This window comes from Balearica regulorum, chromosome 2 (genome assembly GCF_011004875.1).
Source record: "Balearica regulorum gibbericeps isolate bBalReg1 chromosome 2, bBalReg1.pri, whole genome shotgun sequence".
NCBI classification, from domain to species: Eukaryota; Metazoa; Chordata; class Aves; order Gruiformes; family Gruidae; genus Balearica; species Balearica regulorum.
In genome coordinates this window covers 39806345-39827340 of record NC_046185.1, presented here as the reverse complement: position 1 = coordinate 39827340, position 20996 = coordinate 39806345, and the positions used below count along the sequence as shown (strand labels likewise).

General features: G+C 38.1%; 1 protein-coding gene across 2 annotated transcripts in view; it reads left to right on the top strand.

Moving 5' to 3' along the window:
* The window catches only part of NKAIN3 (sodium/potassium transporting ATPase interacting 3), a 374474-nt gene that overhangs the window by 343674 nt on the left and 9804 nt on the right, over positions 1-20996 (top strand). For both annotated transcript variants that reach the window (XM_075744019.1, XM_075744020.1), the window contains exon 5: positions 6286-6346. In XM_075744019.1, coding sequence (XP_075600134.1) covers positions 6286-6346 — 61 coding nt within the window. The remainder of the gene's footprint in view (positions 1-6285; positions 6347-20996) is intronic.

Sequence of the window (20996 nt, the reverse complement as noted above, 5' to 3'; positions counted from 1 at the left end):
ATTCAGTGAGATGACAATCTGAGTGGACCGGCTGTGTACAAGGAAGGACACGAAACATGGTTGTCTTATCTTTTTGACTGGAGGAATCTTCCAAACCTAGTTTACCTACAATGACACATACATCCTCTGGGAGCTAGAACTACTGAACATTTATTTAGTTTATTTGGATAGTCTTGTGTTGTTGTAATGAGATCTCTACAACACTCTGCATAATAGCTTAAGAGTGATAAGCGTCCTATTGTACACCTGATCTTGAAGATTAATCTGATAGCCTAGGACACTGCTTCATGTAATCTTAAATACCTGGTATACACTTACATACCTCCTCTGACCCAGCAGAACTGCAGTACATGAAACAGATAGATAGCAAAGTAAGCACATACTGTGAGAGCGTATTTAAAGGCCACAGCTAATTATGAAAAAGCTAAGCAGAAAAATTTAAATCAAAATTATTTAAATCATTAATTCAATCAAAAATATTTCAGTCTGCAGACAATAGCCTTGATTTAAATAATCACTTCTAATTTTATTTTGCGTTTGTCCTTGTTTTCCTAAGGAAAGGCTAATCCACATTAACTAGTAACTATTAAAATACATTAATTTACAAGTAAATATACATTTTACACTCAGTTTGGTTCTTTTTAACAGGATATATTCTAGCAATACTCATTTATTAAAGCAATAATATGGCACAGCATATATTTGCTCAGATGATTAGTTTTTTAATTTCTTATGTTTTTTCATAGTTTCTTACAGTTTAATGATGGGCAATTATATAATCTAATTTCACTTCTATTAAACTAGGCATTTATATTTCATGCAGATGTCCATATCTTAAGCCTAGAGATTTTAGTCAGACTCAAGCATTTAGATCCTCTAGGGACTATACTACCTGCACAGGGAAGAAATAACAGAGACTACTGTTCTTCATTTCTACCTAAGGCTATCAGCAGAAAATAAATTATTCATCAAAAGCCTTGAAAATAAGATCATATAAATGTACTCACATTCCACTAATAAGAAATCCATTTGTGCACTCCACACTGAAGTCTCTACCAACTTAACCTAGGTGACAATTGTTTCCCACACCCAGAGCCTGCTCATCGCTATGATTTGGAGAATGTGAGCGATATTTCTCAGCTAGTCATTGAAGAAATAAGGTTTTTGGTATGAAGATACTGGTGGTTCCAAAAATACTGGATGTCTGTGTCCAAAGAGTTAAAGTCAATGGCTGAATGTCCAAATGGAGACTAGTAACACGTGGTGTCCCCCAGGCATCCCTACTGGGACCAGTGCTATTTCACATCTTCATTGATGGCATAGTGGGATTGAGTGCACCCTCAGCAAGTTTGCTGATGACACCAAGCTGTGTGGTGCAGTTGGTACACTAGAGGGAAGGGATGCAATTCAGAGGGACCTTGACAGGCTGGAGAAGTGGACCCTCATGAACCTCATGAAGTTCAACAAGGCCAAGTACAAGGTCCTGCATCTGGGTTGGGGTAACCCCCAATATCAATACAGGCTAGAGAATGAATGGATTGAGAGCAGCCCTGAGGAGAAGGAGTTGGGGATCCTGGTGGATGAAAAACTGGACATGAGCTGGCAGTGTGCGCTTGCAGCCCAGAAAGCCAACTGTATCCTGGGCTGCATCACAAGAAGTGTGGCCAGCAGGTCAAGGGAGGTGATTGTCCCCCTATAGTCCACTCTTGTGAGACTCCACCTGGAGTACTGCATCCAGCTTTGGGGTCCCTAGCACAAGAAAGACATGGAGCTGTTTGAGCAAGTCCACTGGAGGGCCATGAAGATGATCAGAGGATTGGAACACCTCTCCTATGAAGAAAAGCTGAGAGTGCTGTGGTTATTTAGCTCCAGAGACCTCATTGTAGCCTTTCAATATATAAAGGAGGCTTATAAAAAGATGGAGAGAGGCTTTTTACTATGGTCTGTAGTGACAGGACAAGGGCCAATGGTTTTATACAGAAAGAGGGTAGATTTAGATTGGACGTAAGGAACAAATTTTTTACAATGAGGGTGGTGAGACACTGGAACAGGTTGCCCAGAGAAGTTGTGGATGCCCTGTCCCCTGAACTATTCAAAGTCAGGATGGATGGGGCTTTGAGCAACCTGGTCTAGTGAAAGATGTTTCTGCCCATGGCAGGGGGGTTGGAGTAGCTGATCTTTAAGGTCCCTTCCAACCCAAACCATTCTGTAACTCTGTGATTCCAGAAAATATGAGACTATTTTATGTATTGCTTTTTCTCTTCAGAGCAGGATGTGTACTCTAGCCATGGTGTAACTGGATGAAAGGAGGGGACAAGCCTCTTCCCACAGTTTCCTATTTGATTTTCTGGAGAATAGCACTGAGAAGTGTCTTCTGAAACAGTTTATTAGGCTGAGCTCTGCAGGCAAGAGAGGCAGTTCCCTGTACAGTGCAGGGATTCCAGAAGGTTTCCATGCCTTGAAACTCAACATTGTCAAGACAAGCCCACCTTGGCATCTAAATTGCCAAACCAGAGGTTCCTATTTCTACTTTCAGGTGCTAAGTAGCCTTTGATGCTTTGGACATCCTGTTCCGACCACACCAATAGTCCCTCTGAAAGATTACTGAAATCCAAGATGGGCAAATTAAGTATCTTCCAGCTCATTTGCATCACATTTTCTTTAGTTATCAGAGAACACACATTTAAGTGTATCACGTAATGCCAGGCCAATAGCCAACATTTCCAATGTCAAGAAACTGGGCAGTACACATCAGTGAGCTCACTGCAAATTGGCAATTAACATGATAGATAGGTTCACATGAGCATAACGTTATTAATTAAACAGCAACTGGGTTAATCAAGATAGCAAAAGTAATTTGTTGGAATAAATATTTTATTAGTGTGTCCATCAATAAAGCAAAAGAAGAGGTTTTAATTAATTCATTTATAAAAATATTCACACTGTAGTGGCTGTAACTCTGTTTAAGGATCTGGAAACAAGTCTCATCTGTAGAAGGGTATATTCCCACTTTGTCACTTCATGTTAATTGTACTGTAGATATCGGTTACCCAGCTATAATTACTAGTATGTTAGTCACAAGCCAAACATTGCTGTCTGTCTCTGAACAGCAATACCTGACAATTGATGTTAAAGGGCCCTTTTTCCTCTTTGTTGCTTTATTCTTTCAGAAATGTGCATTCTGCCATTTAATTACAGAAAGATATTCTTGGAATATGGTGGGTTATGATACCTCCCGGCATGATTAGAGACCTGATCTTTCTTTTTTCCCCGAAAGGACCACGAAATTGAGACATGGTGTATACTTGTTTTTATTTCTCTGGGTATTAATAACTAAACAAATGGGGAGAAATGGTATATTTTAAACAAATATATGCCATAAACATAACAGGTGGCAGTGATTTCTATCTGACTAAGGAATATTTACCTACTAATGCTGAGAGATATAAAGGAATACTGAGAAGCAGGGAGAGGCTACTGATTTTGCAAGAAGGTCATAGATTGGACAAAGTGTGTTTCAAATGCTGAAGTGAGTGGGAAAAGATTTACTTTAAGAAGATCTATTGAAAGAGCAAGATGTAAGCTGTTAGGACCGTTAAAACAATCAGGCTTGCCAAGCCCCATACTTTTTTGGAGGGAAGACCTCTTAGAGTATTTTTCCCTGTTGCTTTCTTCTTTGTGTCAGGTGGTTTATTACACATTAGAGTGGAAGTCTTTTTCTGTGCTTTATCCACCTGTCCAACACCTTAGACATGTGGGAGAAATTTGCTGGAAGCCCTTGTGGGTAGATGTTTTATATAATATGCATGGATATGGAGTACACATGTACATATAAAGAAGGAATTGCTTTTATAAAAGTAAAGTTAATTTAATACAGAATATTAATAAGAAGAAAAAACAAAGAAATACAGAACTGGAAACTGGTAAATAATTCTAAAGATATGATCTTCCTTCACAAACATTTAACTCATGAGCTGTACTACAACTCATTTTTATCATACTCATTATTTACTCAGCAGTTTTACTCTTCAAAATATTTCAGTCATGTTTAGGGAAAAGAAACAAACCCAAGTGACTTACGCAGTCAAATTGCACAACACGAATGCTGAACAGGAAATATTGTAAATAAACAGGTGACATTTCCTCATAAAAAGCCACCTGTTTTTGTGGTATTTGTGGGGTGCTAATGCAATAATTATTTAATCTATATGTAATGTTCAGATGGCACAAGCAATATACTTCACTGGGATTGGTTTTTGATCCCTTGGAAGCCTTTATATCATATTGCTTCAGTTGTCATGCCTGAAAGGTGCTCTAAACTCAGAAGTTTACAGAAAAAATGTGCTTAATCTGTCAAGGAGTCTGTAAGCCAGTGCTGATCCTGGAGGTGCAGGACAGCAGAACCACAAGATCCCATTTTTGTTAATAGCAGGAGGCTGGATTCCTCTCACCCACCCGCACAGTCTGCAGCAGGTAGATGCAGGCTGGCAGTGAGGCCGCCAGCCCCGCCGTGGCTCTGGGTCCCATCCAGGCACCATGACACCAGGCAGAGTGGGGCTTAGTAACTCGAGCACAACTTGGTCCTAGCTGTCTCCAGCGAGTGCATCCTCCAGAGCTGATTTGCATTTACTTGGCTCAGAGCATCAGTACAACTAAGTGGTGTCCACTTGGTAGAGGTTGTGGCAATATGGCCCCAGTAAATTGGACCCAAAAAAAGCCAGCGAAGCTGCTGGTGCTGCAGCCTGCTCAGAGAAAGAGGAAAGTTGGATTAAACTCACTTTCCCAAAACACCAGTGAAGTGAGTGCCCTGGGGAGGAAGCTCCAACAGGACTGTGCCGCAGCACGGAGACAGCTCTCATTCACAAGCAACTCAGCGTTAGTCTACTGTAGCTTAATTCTCCACAGGGAAGATTAATCCCTTGGAGGAGGATTAAGCTACAGTGAACTAAGGCCACTTTATTTCTGAATGGGAAAGGCCACACAGGGATTTAATGTACTTTATCTTATGTGCATTGATTTCACAGCTTTAGTTAATTCATCTTAACTTCCCTGAATTCCCTTGTGTGGACAAGCTTTTTGTCTGCAGAGAGACTCTTGGAGCTGCTTGTAAAGCTCCTCGTGCAGCCCAACCAGAAAGCAGGTTGAAATGATTTCTGTGCCTCTGAAGGAGCTTATACCTGTTTAGATACTATTAAATTACCTCTTTCTGAGATGGTTGATCCGTGACACCCTTAGAAGAACTATTTTAATTAGATTTTTTGAATGGACCAGAGAAAAAGGAGTTTTCTTAAAACTAATCTCTGGGTTATTTTAGAAATCTCTCATGAACAGTCTTTTCAAGGCTTTCAGATAGCACGAATTGTGTACAGCTGCACAAACAATATTTTCTCAAGCATGGACATGTCTGGGCAGTGCAGTTTAATAGGTTTCCTTGCCCAGTGGGATTTACTTCTTCTTTGGTGGTGGTCATAAGAAAATATTTTGTCTATATGAAAAGCAAACGAGAGGAGTTTCTAATCCCTGATCCTAAAGATCTTAATCCCTTCCTCTTGGTGGCACGAATGCCACAGATCTGGGTTGAGGAGGATGTTTTTGTGGGAGCTGCTGTTAAAATAATGACATGATTTTGCTGGTGGTGTCCTTTGGGCAAATGAGTCTGCTCATTCCTTGCATAGTTAATGTAATTTACTGATAGGCCCTTCTGATAAGGTGTTTCCTGACACTGATGAATCATAACCCAGCTTTATTGTTTACATCATGACATTTCACATATCAAATTAAACTTTTGCCAAGCATTTCTTCACTTAATGCAACACAAAAAGACATCTCTTGTGGATTCCATACAAACTTTACTATGACTTAATTCTGTAGCAGTCAATAAATATTTTATCTTTTTAATACGTAATTAGTTGCTTAGGGGGGCCATAGTCATGTGGACAAAGACATGTGAGAACAGAGGTACTGAACAAACAAACGAATGTAAATAATAACTGAACATCAACGTCCAAGTGTTTTCCACCAGCATTACTCAATAGTAGTGTTCATCAATACTCACCTCAGTGGGGCTAGGAAAATATTTTAAAATAAAATACATGAACAAAAGAGAGAAAGTCTCTTTAATTTAGCTGTTTGTGACCACTTGCACTGAAATTTACATATCAATACAGGAAATGGAAGCAAATCTTTTCTAAATATAGAGGTGATACCTGTATTTATACAGCATTGCACTAAAAGCTTAGGTGTTCAGTGTGTTCTAATGATTGCTTTTCCTCTTCTTTCATGCAGCTGATTGGATTTGTGTATGCCTGTTACGTGATCAGTATTTTCATGGAGGAGGAGGACAGCTGTAAGTACTGATACACACCTCTCCATCTCTGGAGCCACAGCACCTGGGGTGAGACTTAGTCTTGCATTAACTACCAAGGTGAAGAACAAAGTTTGAAAAATGGCAGAATCTGGCTTTTGTGTACACAACCAATTTTTGCTCAAAGACACACTTATTTAGGAACTACTACCTTATTTAGGTGTCAGGATTGTACTTACTAACTTCTTCATAGGTGTCTGTGAACCACTTGCATGAGCCAATCAAACTGCTGAAAATCATGTGATCCATGCTTCATATATATATATATTTATGTAAGTCTTTATGTATGTACATTTATATTTGAATCAAAGCTCCTAAAGACATTTAGTCTTTTTTTTTTTTTTTCAAATGACAACTTTATCAGCAGTAAAGTTAATTGAGGTGACAGATCAAGCCATTTACAGTGTGCAATATCACTCTAATGAATAATTAGATAGATTTGTTCAACACTTACAACTAACTAGACCACGCATCTAAAATGCTGACCCCATGTTCTTAACCCGACTTTATCAATAAAACCCTTATATACACACCCATATTTTTCAAAAAGTTTGAAAATGTGCACACCTTTGAAAAAGTATTTCTCAAAAGTCATTATATGGGCATTGTAAAAATCTGAATATGCTGAACATTTGGGTAGGATTCTTTGTGAAAAGAGATTGTGAGAATTGCCTAAAGAGGTCACCATACCCACATGACTAGCATAGCAAATGGTTAGTGAGTATGGAACAAATATTGGATGAGCAGAGGAGCAAATACAAGAACAAGTCTAAAAAAACAGACAACGTGTGGTCCTGTCAGTTACTTCCTCTCATATATGAGGAGTTAAGCAGTAAAATATCTACCTCTAGGGGAAAAAAAAAAAAAAAAAAAAAAAAGGAACACATGCCAATACCATTTTATAGCTATAGGATAAATAATACACATCTAAATATTTATTAATAAACTTTTATTCATAAATCTTAAGATAGTTGTTTTCTTTCTTCACAGAATAGCACTAGTGGGTGAAATGAATACAGTAGAAAAAATCAATTCAGTTTGTAGGAAAGCATTTGATAATATCTGGGAAATCTTATTGAAAACATAATTCAAGTAATTCATGGCTGTGATGGAAAAGCAGACTTTTTGATTGAAAACAGTGTGAAGGACCATAAACAAAATAAAAATTTTGTTTGCAACAAACTGTACAGTGCTTGGTTCTCCATCATAATGCAACAGACATTAATGTCAAATCTGTTTTAATAGTTTCATTTAGATTTCTAATAGGAAGAAAATAGATCAAAAAGATTCTTGGATAAAACTGAGTGGGAAGGAGTTATAAGCATGTTGTGTACGCAGTGTACTGTGAAAAGGCACAAGGATCCTGGACAAAGAGTGGTGCAGTAAAGGAGAAATACCAACACCTGGAGAAGCAACATGAAATGTAAAAGCCCAGGCAACTCTCCCTTGGAAAGCTAGGAATTGCCAGTTAGTCAGGAACCGGTACCACCGGGTAACAGCGGAGGATAGCACGTCAGTAAGACGGACGTATAATTTGGGATGTATAAACAGCGTCTTTGGTGAGTGAAATCCAGAGACAATTGGCCTTTCCATATGGCTGTGGTGAGTCATGACGGTAGCTAGGGCTTCATATGGATATCTGGAAACTTCATTTATGGGACAATTGCTAACACAATTCCTGGAACAGGGAGGCTTCATTAAATGATTAGGAAGGTTGGCAGACTGATAAGGCAGGCACAAACTAGAGTGCCTTTAAAAGAGTAGTAGTGGGTGTACAGGCACACCCACACGCACACACAGTTATATATGTACGTGGGAAGACCGACTCTTCACTTTTTGCAGAAGTATGCTGTATTATTGTTGGTTTTGTTTAGTCCTTTACAGTGTGCTTCACACATCCATGTTTTATGCGTATGTGGAAGAAAGGCAAAACTCCCACCAAAGAATACAACATGTTCTTGGAAAATGCAGTCACCTGCTAAAGAGTGTATGCGGTTTATACTCAGGGCCTCACAAGAGTGTTATTGTCATGTTAATGACCTTGTTCACTTCAGAAGGCCTGTCTTTGGCATCTGAGTCCTGATCCACTCTCCTCTGACTGTGAGCCCACCCTTTGAGAGTTTCATGCCATATGACACCAACCGAAATTTAAATCACCAAGAATGGAGAACAGCTGACATATATTAACCAGTAAAAGACATCAAGTGCTAAGGTGATCCAGTATGTAAAATCAGCCCAGTGCCCATTCCCTACAAAGGAATCGGGTATTTGCATTTAATTTCTTGTCTTCCAGAACTGCCAATGGCAATTGGGCATTTTGTTACGTACAAGTGAAAATCATCTTGCTCATCTTGAAAAGTACAGTGTGATTTAGCTCTATGTCCTTCGTTAGGAACAGGCAAGTTTCCCATCCTTATTTGTACCTTTACATATAATCTTTTAGATTTTTGTGTGAATAGATTATTATTTTTTTTTAGTTAGCGGAGGATGACCTCGGTCAGAGAGCAAGAGAGATGTACTGGAAGTGGAGCAAAGAAACAGAATAGATACAGCTAGGAGATTTTACAACTAGTGGAGGAAAATAATTTGTCTGGTTTGTTACTTCTTCCTTTTTTTCCTTTTAAAATGCTGAGTCCAATCAAAAGCAACTAAATAGTGCTTTACTATCTCACTTTGTGCTAATTTGTGTCTTAACGCCCATTTGTGTTTTAGAGTCCTCTATGCTTACAGATAAATACATTGAAGACAAATGTTAACTCATTTGTAGCAATCCTACAGATAAGTTTTAAAGGAAGAAACATCTGTGCAAGGCACAGTGGGAAAATGGTTTGGTTAGGTAATTAGCTGAGAAGAACAGGACTTATTCTGGAAAAAATTCACATTGTTAACTTGCAGCATAATGAGCAAAAATTTACTTAAGAGAGAAGTACAGCGGTGTTTCAGAACAGTCAGGTTAAAAGTAGACAGTGATCACATTAGGATAAAAGTCCAAGAAACTGCAACGAAAGAGCATGCAGCAGATACTTTGCTTAGGTAGATGCAGCTATTCTATCATATTTTTGCAGTAGTTTGGTCAGAGTAAATCCTCAGCCATCCAAGGTCAAGGCCTCCCTAATTAAATATACTCTGCAATATTCAATGCAGCAAGTTAACCCCAGTTCTTGGCCTGAAACCCGTCAGGCAGACTTAAAAATTAATAATAGCTGTCTGTTTAGCTTCTGTGCAGTGCTTAAATGGATTTTGAGCCTGACATTTTGGCTGATGGACACTTTTCTGAACAGTAATAATGCTTGAGGAAACATTTATTTCCAGCTATTGCTCACCTTACCTATGTTTCAGACTGTAGTTAACTTTTACTTCGAAGGAAGATGATAGCAGGTCAAAAGGAATGAAAAAGAAGACATGTAAAAGGCACACTGCTGTAGTGGGGTTAATACCTTCCATCATTCATCCTAATGAAAAAGTCTATTTATATCTCTTCCCTTCATTTTTTCATTTCTTTCTTTGTAGATCTATCAATCTATATAAGCCCTTTTGAAGGAACAGAATATGTGAAATCTGTAATCATAAAAGCCTGTCACTATCCTGTTTGTGAATCATTTTCTCCTAAAAATGAACTTAGAAGCTTGTTGCTACATTGTCAGAGATAGTGAATGGTTTTAATAAAGTGGAGTCTGGAGACTAGGCAAAATACATTGTTAAAATCATTATTAAATTTCTAAATAGTTTCTGGACTTTCTTTCAGAAACAGTTGATAGCAGTATTGCTGCTAAATACTAGTTCATAAATATGGCACTGACACATGTCAGCAGTGATAATGCTGTATTGTATGTGAATTTGGGGAGTGGAAGCTGAGTTGTGTACAAATGGCATTTTGCTTAATAAACAAAAAAAATTTTTTTTTTTTTTTGGTCTCTTCCCTATGCCAGTTGTATTCAGAGCTCAGCTGTACTTTCAGAAGAGAAGATTAATCTATTTTTAAAAAGGAAGAGTTTCTCCATACTGTGGTATCAATAGGAACCTCCATATGCCATCATTAGACAAATATTTAGTAAAGCAAGACACATTATTACCATCATTGAAAAACTACTGCATTACCTTATGTGACATATGGCAATACATTTATACACACCATTGAGCATCTGTTGGCAGCAGTCAAACAAGAGAGAAAGAATTCTTTCTTCACATTTAATTTAATATTTGTAGTTACACAGTAGGTCCAGCAGGGATAAATTTAATATAAATATGCTATTTTTTTGCAAAAGGAATGAAGAACTAGCATCAGATGCATATATGTTTTTATGTGTGATTACCTTTATGTATAAAAATACAAGTTTCCTTAACTAAGCAGTTTTGAGGAACCCACCACTAATATCTTTACATCAATTGCAATTTCCCATCTGGGTGAGTGCATTTACCTTCTAGAAAAGAGTATTTTTATCATAAAATGGTTAATATAAAAGATGACCAGGAAGGAGGATCTACTACACTTCGGTTGGGCATTACAAAAATCAAACATCCCCAGGCAATGACTATCCTAAATTACCTCACTGAAAATGAGGACTTATGAAACTTTCCAAGCAGTATTCAGCAGTGCAGATCATCACTGATGATGTTTAGCACTCACCACTCTCACCTTTAGGCCATAATGACTTGAGACACTGAAACAAACTGTGTTGTTACTGATCAATGGATGAATATGCTTGACACAGACTTTTAAAATATTTTTACCGCCTGGCACTGAAACAGCACTATAGCTGCCAGGTTGACAGCGCTGTCCTGGCTTTGGCATTTTTGTAAAATGACAGTGACTATCAGTATTTTTGCAAGGTTTGAAAAGCAATTTGCATCTTTTTGTTCATCTGGACAAGCAACTCAAACACCCAGAATTTTGATATACTAGGTTTGGTAAAACAACAGATTCAGTTATTTTGACCAGTCATAGACTATAGGTATCGCTAGGCACAGAATCGTAATGGAACCATAACCAAAATGTATTCCATAAGTGTTCTTTCAATTGAACAATTTTCTAAAAATAAACAAATGTGGACTCTTGCAGAGATGAAGAGTCTAACATAGCTGTCCTCATGCGTGGTCTGTGACATCTGGAAAGCCAGGGAGCCCAGCTAATGCCGTAAAACATCTGGCTGACGACAGGTGTTCCTGCCGCTCCTTGCACTGAGATGCTGCCCACGTTTCAGGGAGGCTGGTGCCGGGCAGCGACTCGTTCCCTGCTAGCAGCTGCTCTCATCGCCTTGCAGATGCCCACCATGAACCGCAGGAGAGGTTGAATTACGATCAGAAACAGCACCAGGAGTATCCATGGGCCTCCATCAGTTCAGCTGTGGCCCAGGCCAATCCCACCAAACACTTAATGGAGACAAATGTCAAGTTACAGTTTCTGTAGACTTTAGCAGTCTGTCCGGCTGGAGTTTGTTGAATAGATGCAGACTGACCTATTTGCTATCCTACTTATAACTGACTCCACTTTCTCTCATGCTGGAAATATAAAGGATAAAACTGTTATTCTAACAACATTGTATGGTCTTACAGTTCCATTGGCATCCTCCTATTTATCATTAGCCTTAATGTGTGAATTAACTGAAAACGCATCTCACTGCTACACTAAACTAATGCAATGAATACTGAAGGAAGAAATTGAGCAGGTATTTATAATATATAAATTACCACTACATATTATTTCAATTTTATTTTTTTTTTTTTACACTAAGCTATCATACATTGCCTGGGCAAGCATTTGTTATGGAAACATGTGCACACACAAATGCACACAACTAAGATAAAACGTCTGAGGTAGTGTGAAATAAAAGCAGTTAAACAATATAAATACTAAATACTAGAAAAAAATCTTGACCCTAGGTAAGTCAGTGGCAAAAAATTTGCAGTGCAGGCATGATTCGCTCTTCTTTTTTTTCTGCTTAAAAACCATAGCTGAATAATACGTCACAGGAAAGCAACTCAAAAAAAAAAAAAAAAAAAAAAAAAAGTAGCCATGCCACCCTCTGCGTTTACATTCCCCTAGCAAAATGTACAAAATAGTCTTAATTTCCAGTTGTAATCTCCATGGACTGTTGTAGAACACCTTCTTCTAGCTAAGAGATTGTCTTTAAATAATAGATAGTGCACAATATACAAAAAGGGAAGTCATGTCTCCATGGTATTTCTAGCAGCAACAGAAATTATCTGCCTGAAAGTACCACACATTTGATGCGCAATGCAACATGTAAGGTTTATCCAGATAGGGTGCAGGCAAAGCATGAGAAAATGGCATCATCTAAATGACATGTGTAAACTAATTCCAGTTTTTCATTCATAGAGCTTAGCTTACTATAAGGTGTAACTCAAGTAACTTAAGAAAACGCCCCTTGAGTTTCTATACCACTTGAGTAAAATATTTTAGTCTATTTTCAGCAAAGAATTCATTTCTTACTGTAGGGTTGCCTCAAATTTCCTCTTCCTGTACCGGTTTAATTATGACTTTAATCTTGGACTGATGTGTCTGGCAGTAGGTAAGAAGATAATAGTCAAGATGCCATTTCCATGCAAGCCAACAGCTCATTTATTTTTCATTAAGGAAAAGGGTAAATCACTCAAATTATGAGTCCTCCAGTGCCTTCCCACAATTCCTCCCATAGGCACAAGATGGAAATTTTTTCCTGAAATTCAGTAGGAAAGAACCACATCAATCACTTTAGCATGAAGAATTATTTTTGGATATTCCCCAGAACATTGGTAAATGGTAGCAGTACTAGTGAACACACAGTACAGCTTCGAAATGTTCCTGCGTGGGTGAGAAGAAGCCGAGTACCCATCGCCAGCTGCCTGGTGCTACAGATAGCGCAGCAGACAATACATACTCTCCTCTACCTCACGCATCAAAATGATACTTGAGTTGCAGTTCTGTACTCATTCTTTTTTTGTGCAAAGTCGAGGGAGAGTTTAGGAGTGTAAGATTTAATTATTTTTTTTAAGATCTCTTTTATACCAGTGAATTGTGTGAGCTTTCAGATACCAAAAGGTACAGAACTGCAATCACTAGCTTCCATCCACGATTTTGGATTCTGACTGTAGAAACATACACATATATATATACACATATAGTGATTTAAATGGAACTTTAGGAGTACAGGTGAAGTATTTAGAAATAACTGCATGGAAAGCAAAATATTTTTATGTATTATTTGCAGAAAGTACTAACTGTTCTCTGAACAGAGAAATGTGTCAGAACAGTATTATGTCATATATTGGATAATTTTTACCTCTTTGGATAAATACATACATATATATGTATATATGTGTGTAGATAGATATGTATATGCATATGGATGGATATGTATTTGTATATATATGTATTTTGTTTCAAATATAGAAAGGTACAGACTCCCCTTAGCTTTGAATTGATTTTCAGACTGATAACTAGAAAGGAGAGTTTTTAAAGGCTAGTTCACTACTACCTCATAAATTTCTGGTTTGCAAATATAATTAATGTTAAGGATTTTTGCCATTGATTCTGAATATTATATGCCACATCCTCTCTCTCTATGTATATATACACACTCACACATAAATACATAAAAGATAACTTAAAATAGGAATATAACTATAATAATATAATTTTCCTTAAACTGGGGATCATACCTTCTGTTAAGATTTTTTGTTTACTACTATAATAAATATTATTCTTATTAAAATGGAAACATTATTCTGATTAGAGGGCATATATTGTTTACTGAGTGTTCCTTGACATTTCTTAGGTCCATGTATTGTTTCCCCACTCCCAAATACTCAGTATGCCCTTTTTTTAACCAGCTGATTTGATTCAAGCTTCTACTTAGCTAATTTAATATTGATTTTGTTTTAGTCTCCACCTTCCACCTCCATGGCCTTTCTGTTTAAATTAAATCTGCTTTTAAATGGATGTTATCCCAGCCCCCAGTTGCCAGCACCTTCGCCTTTTCACTTAAATTGCATCTATTGTTAAATCAATCTTACTCCAGTATCCAGCATCCCTCTCCTGAGCTTTCCACTTGACATCACATACAGGTCTAAGTGGTGCCCATTCCTGTCCCTACCTTCCACCCAGCTTCTCCATTAAAATGAAATCTCTTTATAAATCCATTTGCCACTTCCACTACCAATGTTCTTACTTTTTCATTTCTAAATGGCAACAGCTTTGTGTCTGTTTTAATTTGTGGAGCTTGAAAAGAAACTTTTCAGACTCCCACTGTTCTGCGTAAATGCCATCTCCCCCAAGTCTTAACATTCATGCAGACAGGTTATCCTAATATCTGGGCCTCAGATTAAGTAATACCCATTTTATTGTTATTGTTATTTGAGTGGTAATTTCCCAGTTAGCACATCGCGCCTAAGAGCTCTGCCTTGTAATACCTACTGCCTTTGGTGTGGGAAGCGTAAGCCTGGAGCGAGTGGTGTGCCCGTGTGATGAGGTGGTGCACTGAGCCACGGAGGGGACAGGATTAGTCAGGCTCTGCACCCACAGTGAGCGGGCCATAAATTATCTTGGTTATATGCTGATAAGGAATCTGTGGATTCAGTGAGCTGAACAGTTACAATTGAGACAAATATTCCCAAGGCTTCCTCTTATACGTACCTCAACGTGTTTGACACATTCCACAGACTCGTCGATGAGTTAGCAGTTTAGGTGGCCAGAGCTCTCATTGCCTTTTTCTTTATGCCCGTGTCTGGTCTGAGACACTGACGGTGAGGTTTCATTTTAGAAGAAAGAAATGTCCTTCCTTTTTCCTTATAGACAATAGCCTAAAAAATGAAAGCCGATCCACACAGGCTAGCTAAACTGAGACTGCCACTGAGTTTTCCCGAAGCTGAGATTTATTCACGACTCCTTTCTAACATACTAAGCTTTGAAATACAGCACTAAAAAAGCCAAAGCTAATAATTTCTTGTTTTAAGGGAGTATCCTTGATAAAAACCATACCATATGGGTGCCATTGTATGTAATGGATCCCAGTGTATGTAATCATACATTATAGCCTTGGAGACTACTCAAACAACTGCTTTGCAAAGGAGTTATTGTATAAATTCAAAAAGAGATAGCTAACAGCACAAGTCAGTGAAGTGCATTGAACCAAGCCATAAATTTCAGGTCAGAGTCAGGTAATTTTGGAAGATCGTTTTATTTGGTAATGTATACTTTCTCAAAATGGGGCCAAATCAAAAAACTCAAATAAGAATTAACTATCCATAGTTTTACCCATCTTTGAAAAATGTCAGCTCTAAATCTCATAAATCTAAAGGCAACCATCATGTTCCACCAAGAAAAGTTGTCGATTTTGTTTGGAAAAGGAAGGGATAACCATGTTGATTATTGATAGCAAGAGAAAGACCCATGCAAATAAAATATCACAAGGATTTCTTAGAAGAACCACAGTCAAAAAACAAGAGAAAGGAGGAGATATTCAAATATTAAAACTATTTTAAGGGTTTTTTTTGCTAAACTCTTTTTTTTATCCTGTTGAATTTTTACTGTAACCTATTCTTTAGTTCTTTTTACAGTGTCTCTGATGTCATCACACCTTCAACCCTTCATAAAATAACCTTTCTGAATTCCTCCTATTTGTAAACCTGAACTTCTTGTCTATATGCTGTACTTTTCAAATTTTCTAGTTGTACTATTTCAATAGCCCTAATGACTTCAGGATATAAAGAAGCTAGATTTGTATCAAGAGATGTTATTTTACTAAATTGGGTGATATAGCTGATATGGTTTTCCAGTTGGGCCAGCTGGTCAAATAAAATACATTACCTCTTCCTAAACCCCCTATTTTTCAAAAAGTCTACATTATATTTATTGTACTTACTGTCTGTAGCTGATGTGCTTTATTAGCTCTATATCATAACAAATCTTTCTCCTACCAGTGCTCTGCAATCTGGGTAACAGCTGGACTCACTTTAAACTTAATTTGACATTCTTTTGGCTTGAATCAGTAAATATACAGTTGTAGTTCTTTAGTAGAAATTTAGTCTCAGTACATCTGTGTTTTTCTCAATATTACAGATTAGGTACAGCAAAACCAAGCAATGCTGTGTGACTCTCACCATTTAGATGATGATTCTTATTCCTTGGCATTGATTCCTGCTTGTTTTCTTTTCCTCTCTAATCATGAAATGTGTTATTTTGGAGGACTTAAATTCAAGAGTTACAAGGTTTTCATAAAAGTGTAGTTTTACTTCATCTTTCTTCAATGAGAGGATTTTTTATGGATGAGGTCAGGATTGCATTATCTTTCCTTATCATCAGTAGATTGATTCACTGCTGGCTTCAAAGTGAGTATTAATCCTGTTACAAGCTCTGTTCCTCTTCTACATATTCATCTTTCTCCTAGTACAAAATGATACCAACTTTCTAACAATTTCAACCATTTTCCTAGCCATCACATTTGCTGACACACATGATATTTCTTTTTTCATTCCATCATATATGAGAAGACCACTGGCCATTGTAAGCTCCAATTTTATAATGCTCTATTTTCAAAGCTGAGAATGTAGTTATATGTCCTGGGTTTTGGTTGGGATGATAGAGTTAATTTTCACAAGAAGCTGGGAGGGGACACAGCCAGGAAAGCTGACCCAAACCAGCCAAAGGGGTATTCCGTACCATATGACATCATGCTCAACATATAAAGGAGGTTGGTGGGGGAGGAGGGGCGACTACTTGGGGAAGGGCTGGGCATCAGGTCGGGTGAGCAAATTGCATTGTGTATTACCTGCTTTGTATATTCTAGGTACTGTTGTTATTTTCCTCTTCCTTTGCTGTCCTATTAAACTGTCCTTATCCCAACCCACAAATTTTACCTTTTTCTTCCAATTGTTCCCCCCCCAATCCCAATGGGGAGCGAAGGGGGAGGTGAGTGAGTGGCCGGTAGTGCTTAGCTGTCGGCTGGGTCTAAACCATGACATCATATTATATTTTGGGGTTTTGAGGAGCTAAGTTGAGTTGGTAACAGAGATGGTAATGCCAAAAAGAAATATTAAGAGATCAGCAAGACAACTTGAAGGTGAAGATAAAGCAGAACAAAAGTAGTAACCATATGAGGTGCAATAGGTTTCCCCATCTGCAGAGAAACTCACAGACGTGTACTCATTGCTGCACTTGGTAGCAGTAGACTTAGCAGATACATCCACAGTGGCTCTGAAATAGTGGATGATCAGATATTCTGGGGCAAACTGAGCATACCATAGAAGGACTTGATAGTGCATTTACTGGGGCTAGAGAAGGCTGACATGACGCTAATCAACAGAGGGGTTATTTTGCTGGCTTCCCCATCTTGAAAAACTAAAGGCAAGAATGAACAGAAGATTAGAGCTCGCTGATTTGTGCTCATCCACAGAGATAAAAGATTTAAATAAGAAGATTGAGAATCTAGAGATCACAGGAATTTATCCACTTCTGTTTCTGATCTGTAGACTTGAATTCAGAGAAGGCACAGTAGGACCACAGGCTTACCTGCTGGCTAGTCAAAGAGGGAGAATGGGGGATTTTCTGCTGGGATGAGGAGATGAAGGCTCCAGCAGTGCTGGAGGCAGCATTGTCTACTTAGCAGAGAAGAGAGGGTAGTTTGGTGTTTAAAGAGGCTGAAACCCTGGAAGATGTGTGGTGGAAAGCATTGGAGTCTGCCTCCTCAAGTACTGAAGCAGACCACCGCTAAGTACGGTGTAGCTGTGAGCAGGAGTTGCGCAGGAGGGAATGCGTACAATGCCCCACACTAGGGAGCAAATGTCATGTAATGAAGCAGAATTTCTACAGAGGATGTCACTGACGGTTATGGGGGCAAAGGCAGGATGATAAATGAGAAGCAGGATGTGGAAATGGAAATTGCCTCATCTGAAATGACAAATAATGTTACATGCGGTTAGTGTGCTTGATATCATAAAGTGGAAAATATCACAAGATCAGTATTCTTCTGGAAAAGCTGGTACCAGACCTCTCAGGCTACTGAAAGTACACGTTTTAGCGTGTGTGTCAAGTTCAAGATGTCAGGTCTGTCAAGACAAAGATGGTAGTTCTGTACCTGGATCCCAGCAAAGTCAGCTATTAATAAAGGAAGGAAGGGTCAGGGAAGAAGGAGACTCTCCTGGCTGACAGCAAAAGACATTAATGGGCAGAGATGTTAAGCAGATTTTAAAGCAAAGATTTGAAAATAGGGCTATAGAGGAAAGACAAGAAAATTTGCAACATGGGTTGAATGTGACAGAGCTTTAGTCATCCAGAGCTTTGAAGTAGATGTGTACACTCACCTTTATAGAGAATTCCCAAAGAAAACCACAACAGTAAACTCCAAAAAGACAGAATTAATTTGATTATAAACTAGCACACTTTTTAAATGGAAAACTCAAAGTTACTAGATCATACAGACTAGAAATGAGAGGTTTATAACATTTCCTCCCTTGTTGTCCGTGTCCATGCAGTTGGAGAGCTATGCTTCCCATTTGAGTCTCAGCCAACTATCTGGCTTCTTGAATTGCAGCGGACTCCGCTTGGCCTCCTGAGTCCTTAGCACTGCCTTCTCTCCATCGCCTCTAAGACCTGCCTGGTTTGCTGCTCCCCTCTGCAGCCTCAGCTTTGAGAAGCAGGCCAGCAGCTCCTCGCCTTTCTGGCTTGTGTCCTCTGCTGTGCCATACACACAGACATGCTCTCCTGAACATCCTCAGCTCACTCCTGTTCACTCTGCATAAGACAAATAAAGAAAGAAACACATGAAGTAAATATCATCTCACAGAGGATGATAGCAGCAAAGTTCAGGAACTGTCTTCCATCCCTAGGAAGGTGGGATCAAAAATCCAGAATCATTCCATGATAAAAAGAGTCCCTGCAGTCCTATAACTTACTTTTAAAAATAATATTAGTATTCTTCTGTTGTGAATGGATGATGTGAACTGTCTTCTATGTATAGAAATCCTTTCCTCCAAATGCCACAAGCGTTCTGAAAGGCACGGCTTTATGTCATGCATTTGATCTCATAAATACTCTGCTCTAGAAAGTTTATCTTTCATTATTCAATAGAGTTGAACAGGGTCTGCATTATATAAAGGGACATTCATTTCACATACTAAAGCATCTGTGACTTGTAGTTAAGGTTAGAAAGAGCAGTCATGATATTCTTGGATACATAACCAGGCAGATAGAGATATTTAAATTTTGTCTCAAAAATAAAAAATTGGATCATACTGACAGATAACTGAAGCAAAAAGAAATTGATATGGATACAAAGAACAACAGGCCAGAAATAGAGCCCCGTGGGACTCAAATGATAGGAAAAAGAACAACTTGAATGAACAAAACACCTAACTTGCAGCTTAGCAATGAACTGTAAGTGGAGCAGATCAATTCCAGTCGGTCCTCGCATCTGCACTAAACATTTTTAAAAGAACTCTGTAGTTTATGGCATCAAACTCAGCAGAAATATAAAGGCACAGTAATACATAACATATATCCCTGAATCAGACTACCAAAAAAAGATCAAAGCATAACTTCAAAAGGCAGATTCAGAGTTCCGTCTCTTCTGAAGCTGGCTTGGACACATTTATTGTGAAGATCGTGCCCAGAGGTGTGACTGGAGCTGCAGCAGCCTTCTGTACAGCAGCCATAACTCCTTGCTACTTGAGCTGCCATTTTAGTGGATTGACTGGGTATGTGTGGTGAAAACTCAATGGCATCGTTTGTCTCTTGTTATTGTGTGAATGTCACTGATATGTGTAGTTTCTGGGCATTTAATGTCTTTTAAGCATGGATTGTTTTTCCTTTGCTGGCTTAATTTGTACATAGGACGTATAGTAATTTAGCGGTAATAAAAAGAGAGAATCCCAGAGCATTCTGTACCAAAAGGGGTTAGCTCAGGAAGCATGCCAGAGAGGGGAAAATCTGTAATCACTGGAAACCAGTGAGCTAAGATTTTTCACATTTCTAACTTTCTTACTGTATAAAAATTATGTAGGAGGTCATAATTGGAATAATTTGTAATTTACTTTGGTCATATGCAGAAAGAAGGCTACCCTTCACTGTATTTGAAATCTTATTCTACAAATAGCAATAGCACCTTTAAATACAAGCCTCAGAAAAAAGCTTTCTTTGTTTGAAGTGGTTTTAAACACAACTTCCATGTGCTTTTTTCCATAAATAAATAACAATTCATTTAGTTATTAGTCATTAGACAAGTATTTTAGTCAAGATAAAAATTAAGAAAAAAACATTAGTATTCTCATTACAATGTTAGCATTTTCATTGAAATGAGGAACAGAAGATTAGTGACCTACATAGGAAGAAAACACATCATCAGAAATATGTTGTTCAGACAGCATTGCTGATGAATAATGTAAATCACAGCCAACTATGCTGAAATGTATGGGATGTTTGATGCCCAGGCTGATTTGCTTTGCCAAAAAGATAAGGATCTGGTAAGTATTTGGAGACAGTATGATATAACATTTTAAACCAAAATGGAACACTATTTCTCATCAATTTAAGTTCTGCATGTGGGTTTGCAGAAAGCACGATGTCATGAAAAATGGATGTTTGCTGAAGCCTAAAGGAAAAAATTCCTACATATTTGCAGCTTAAAGTATATTCTTTTTT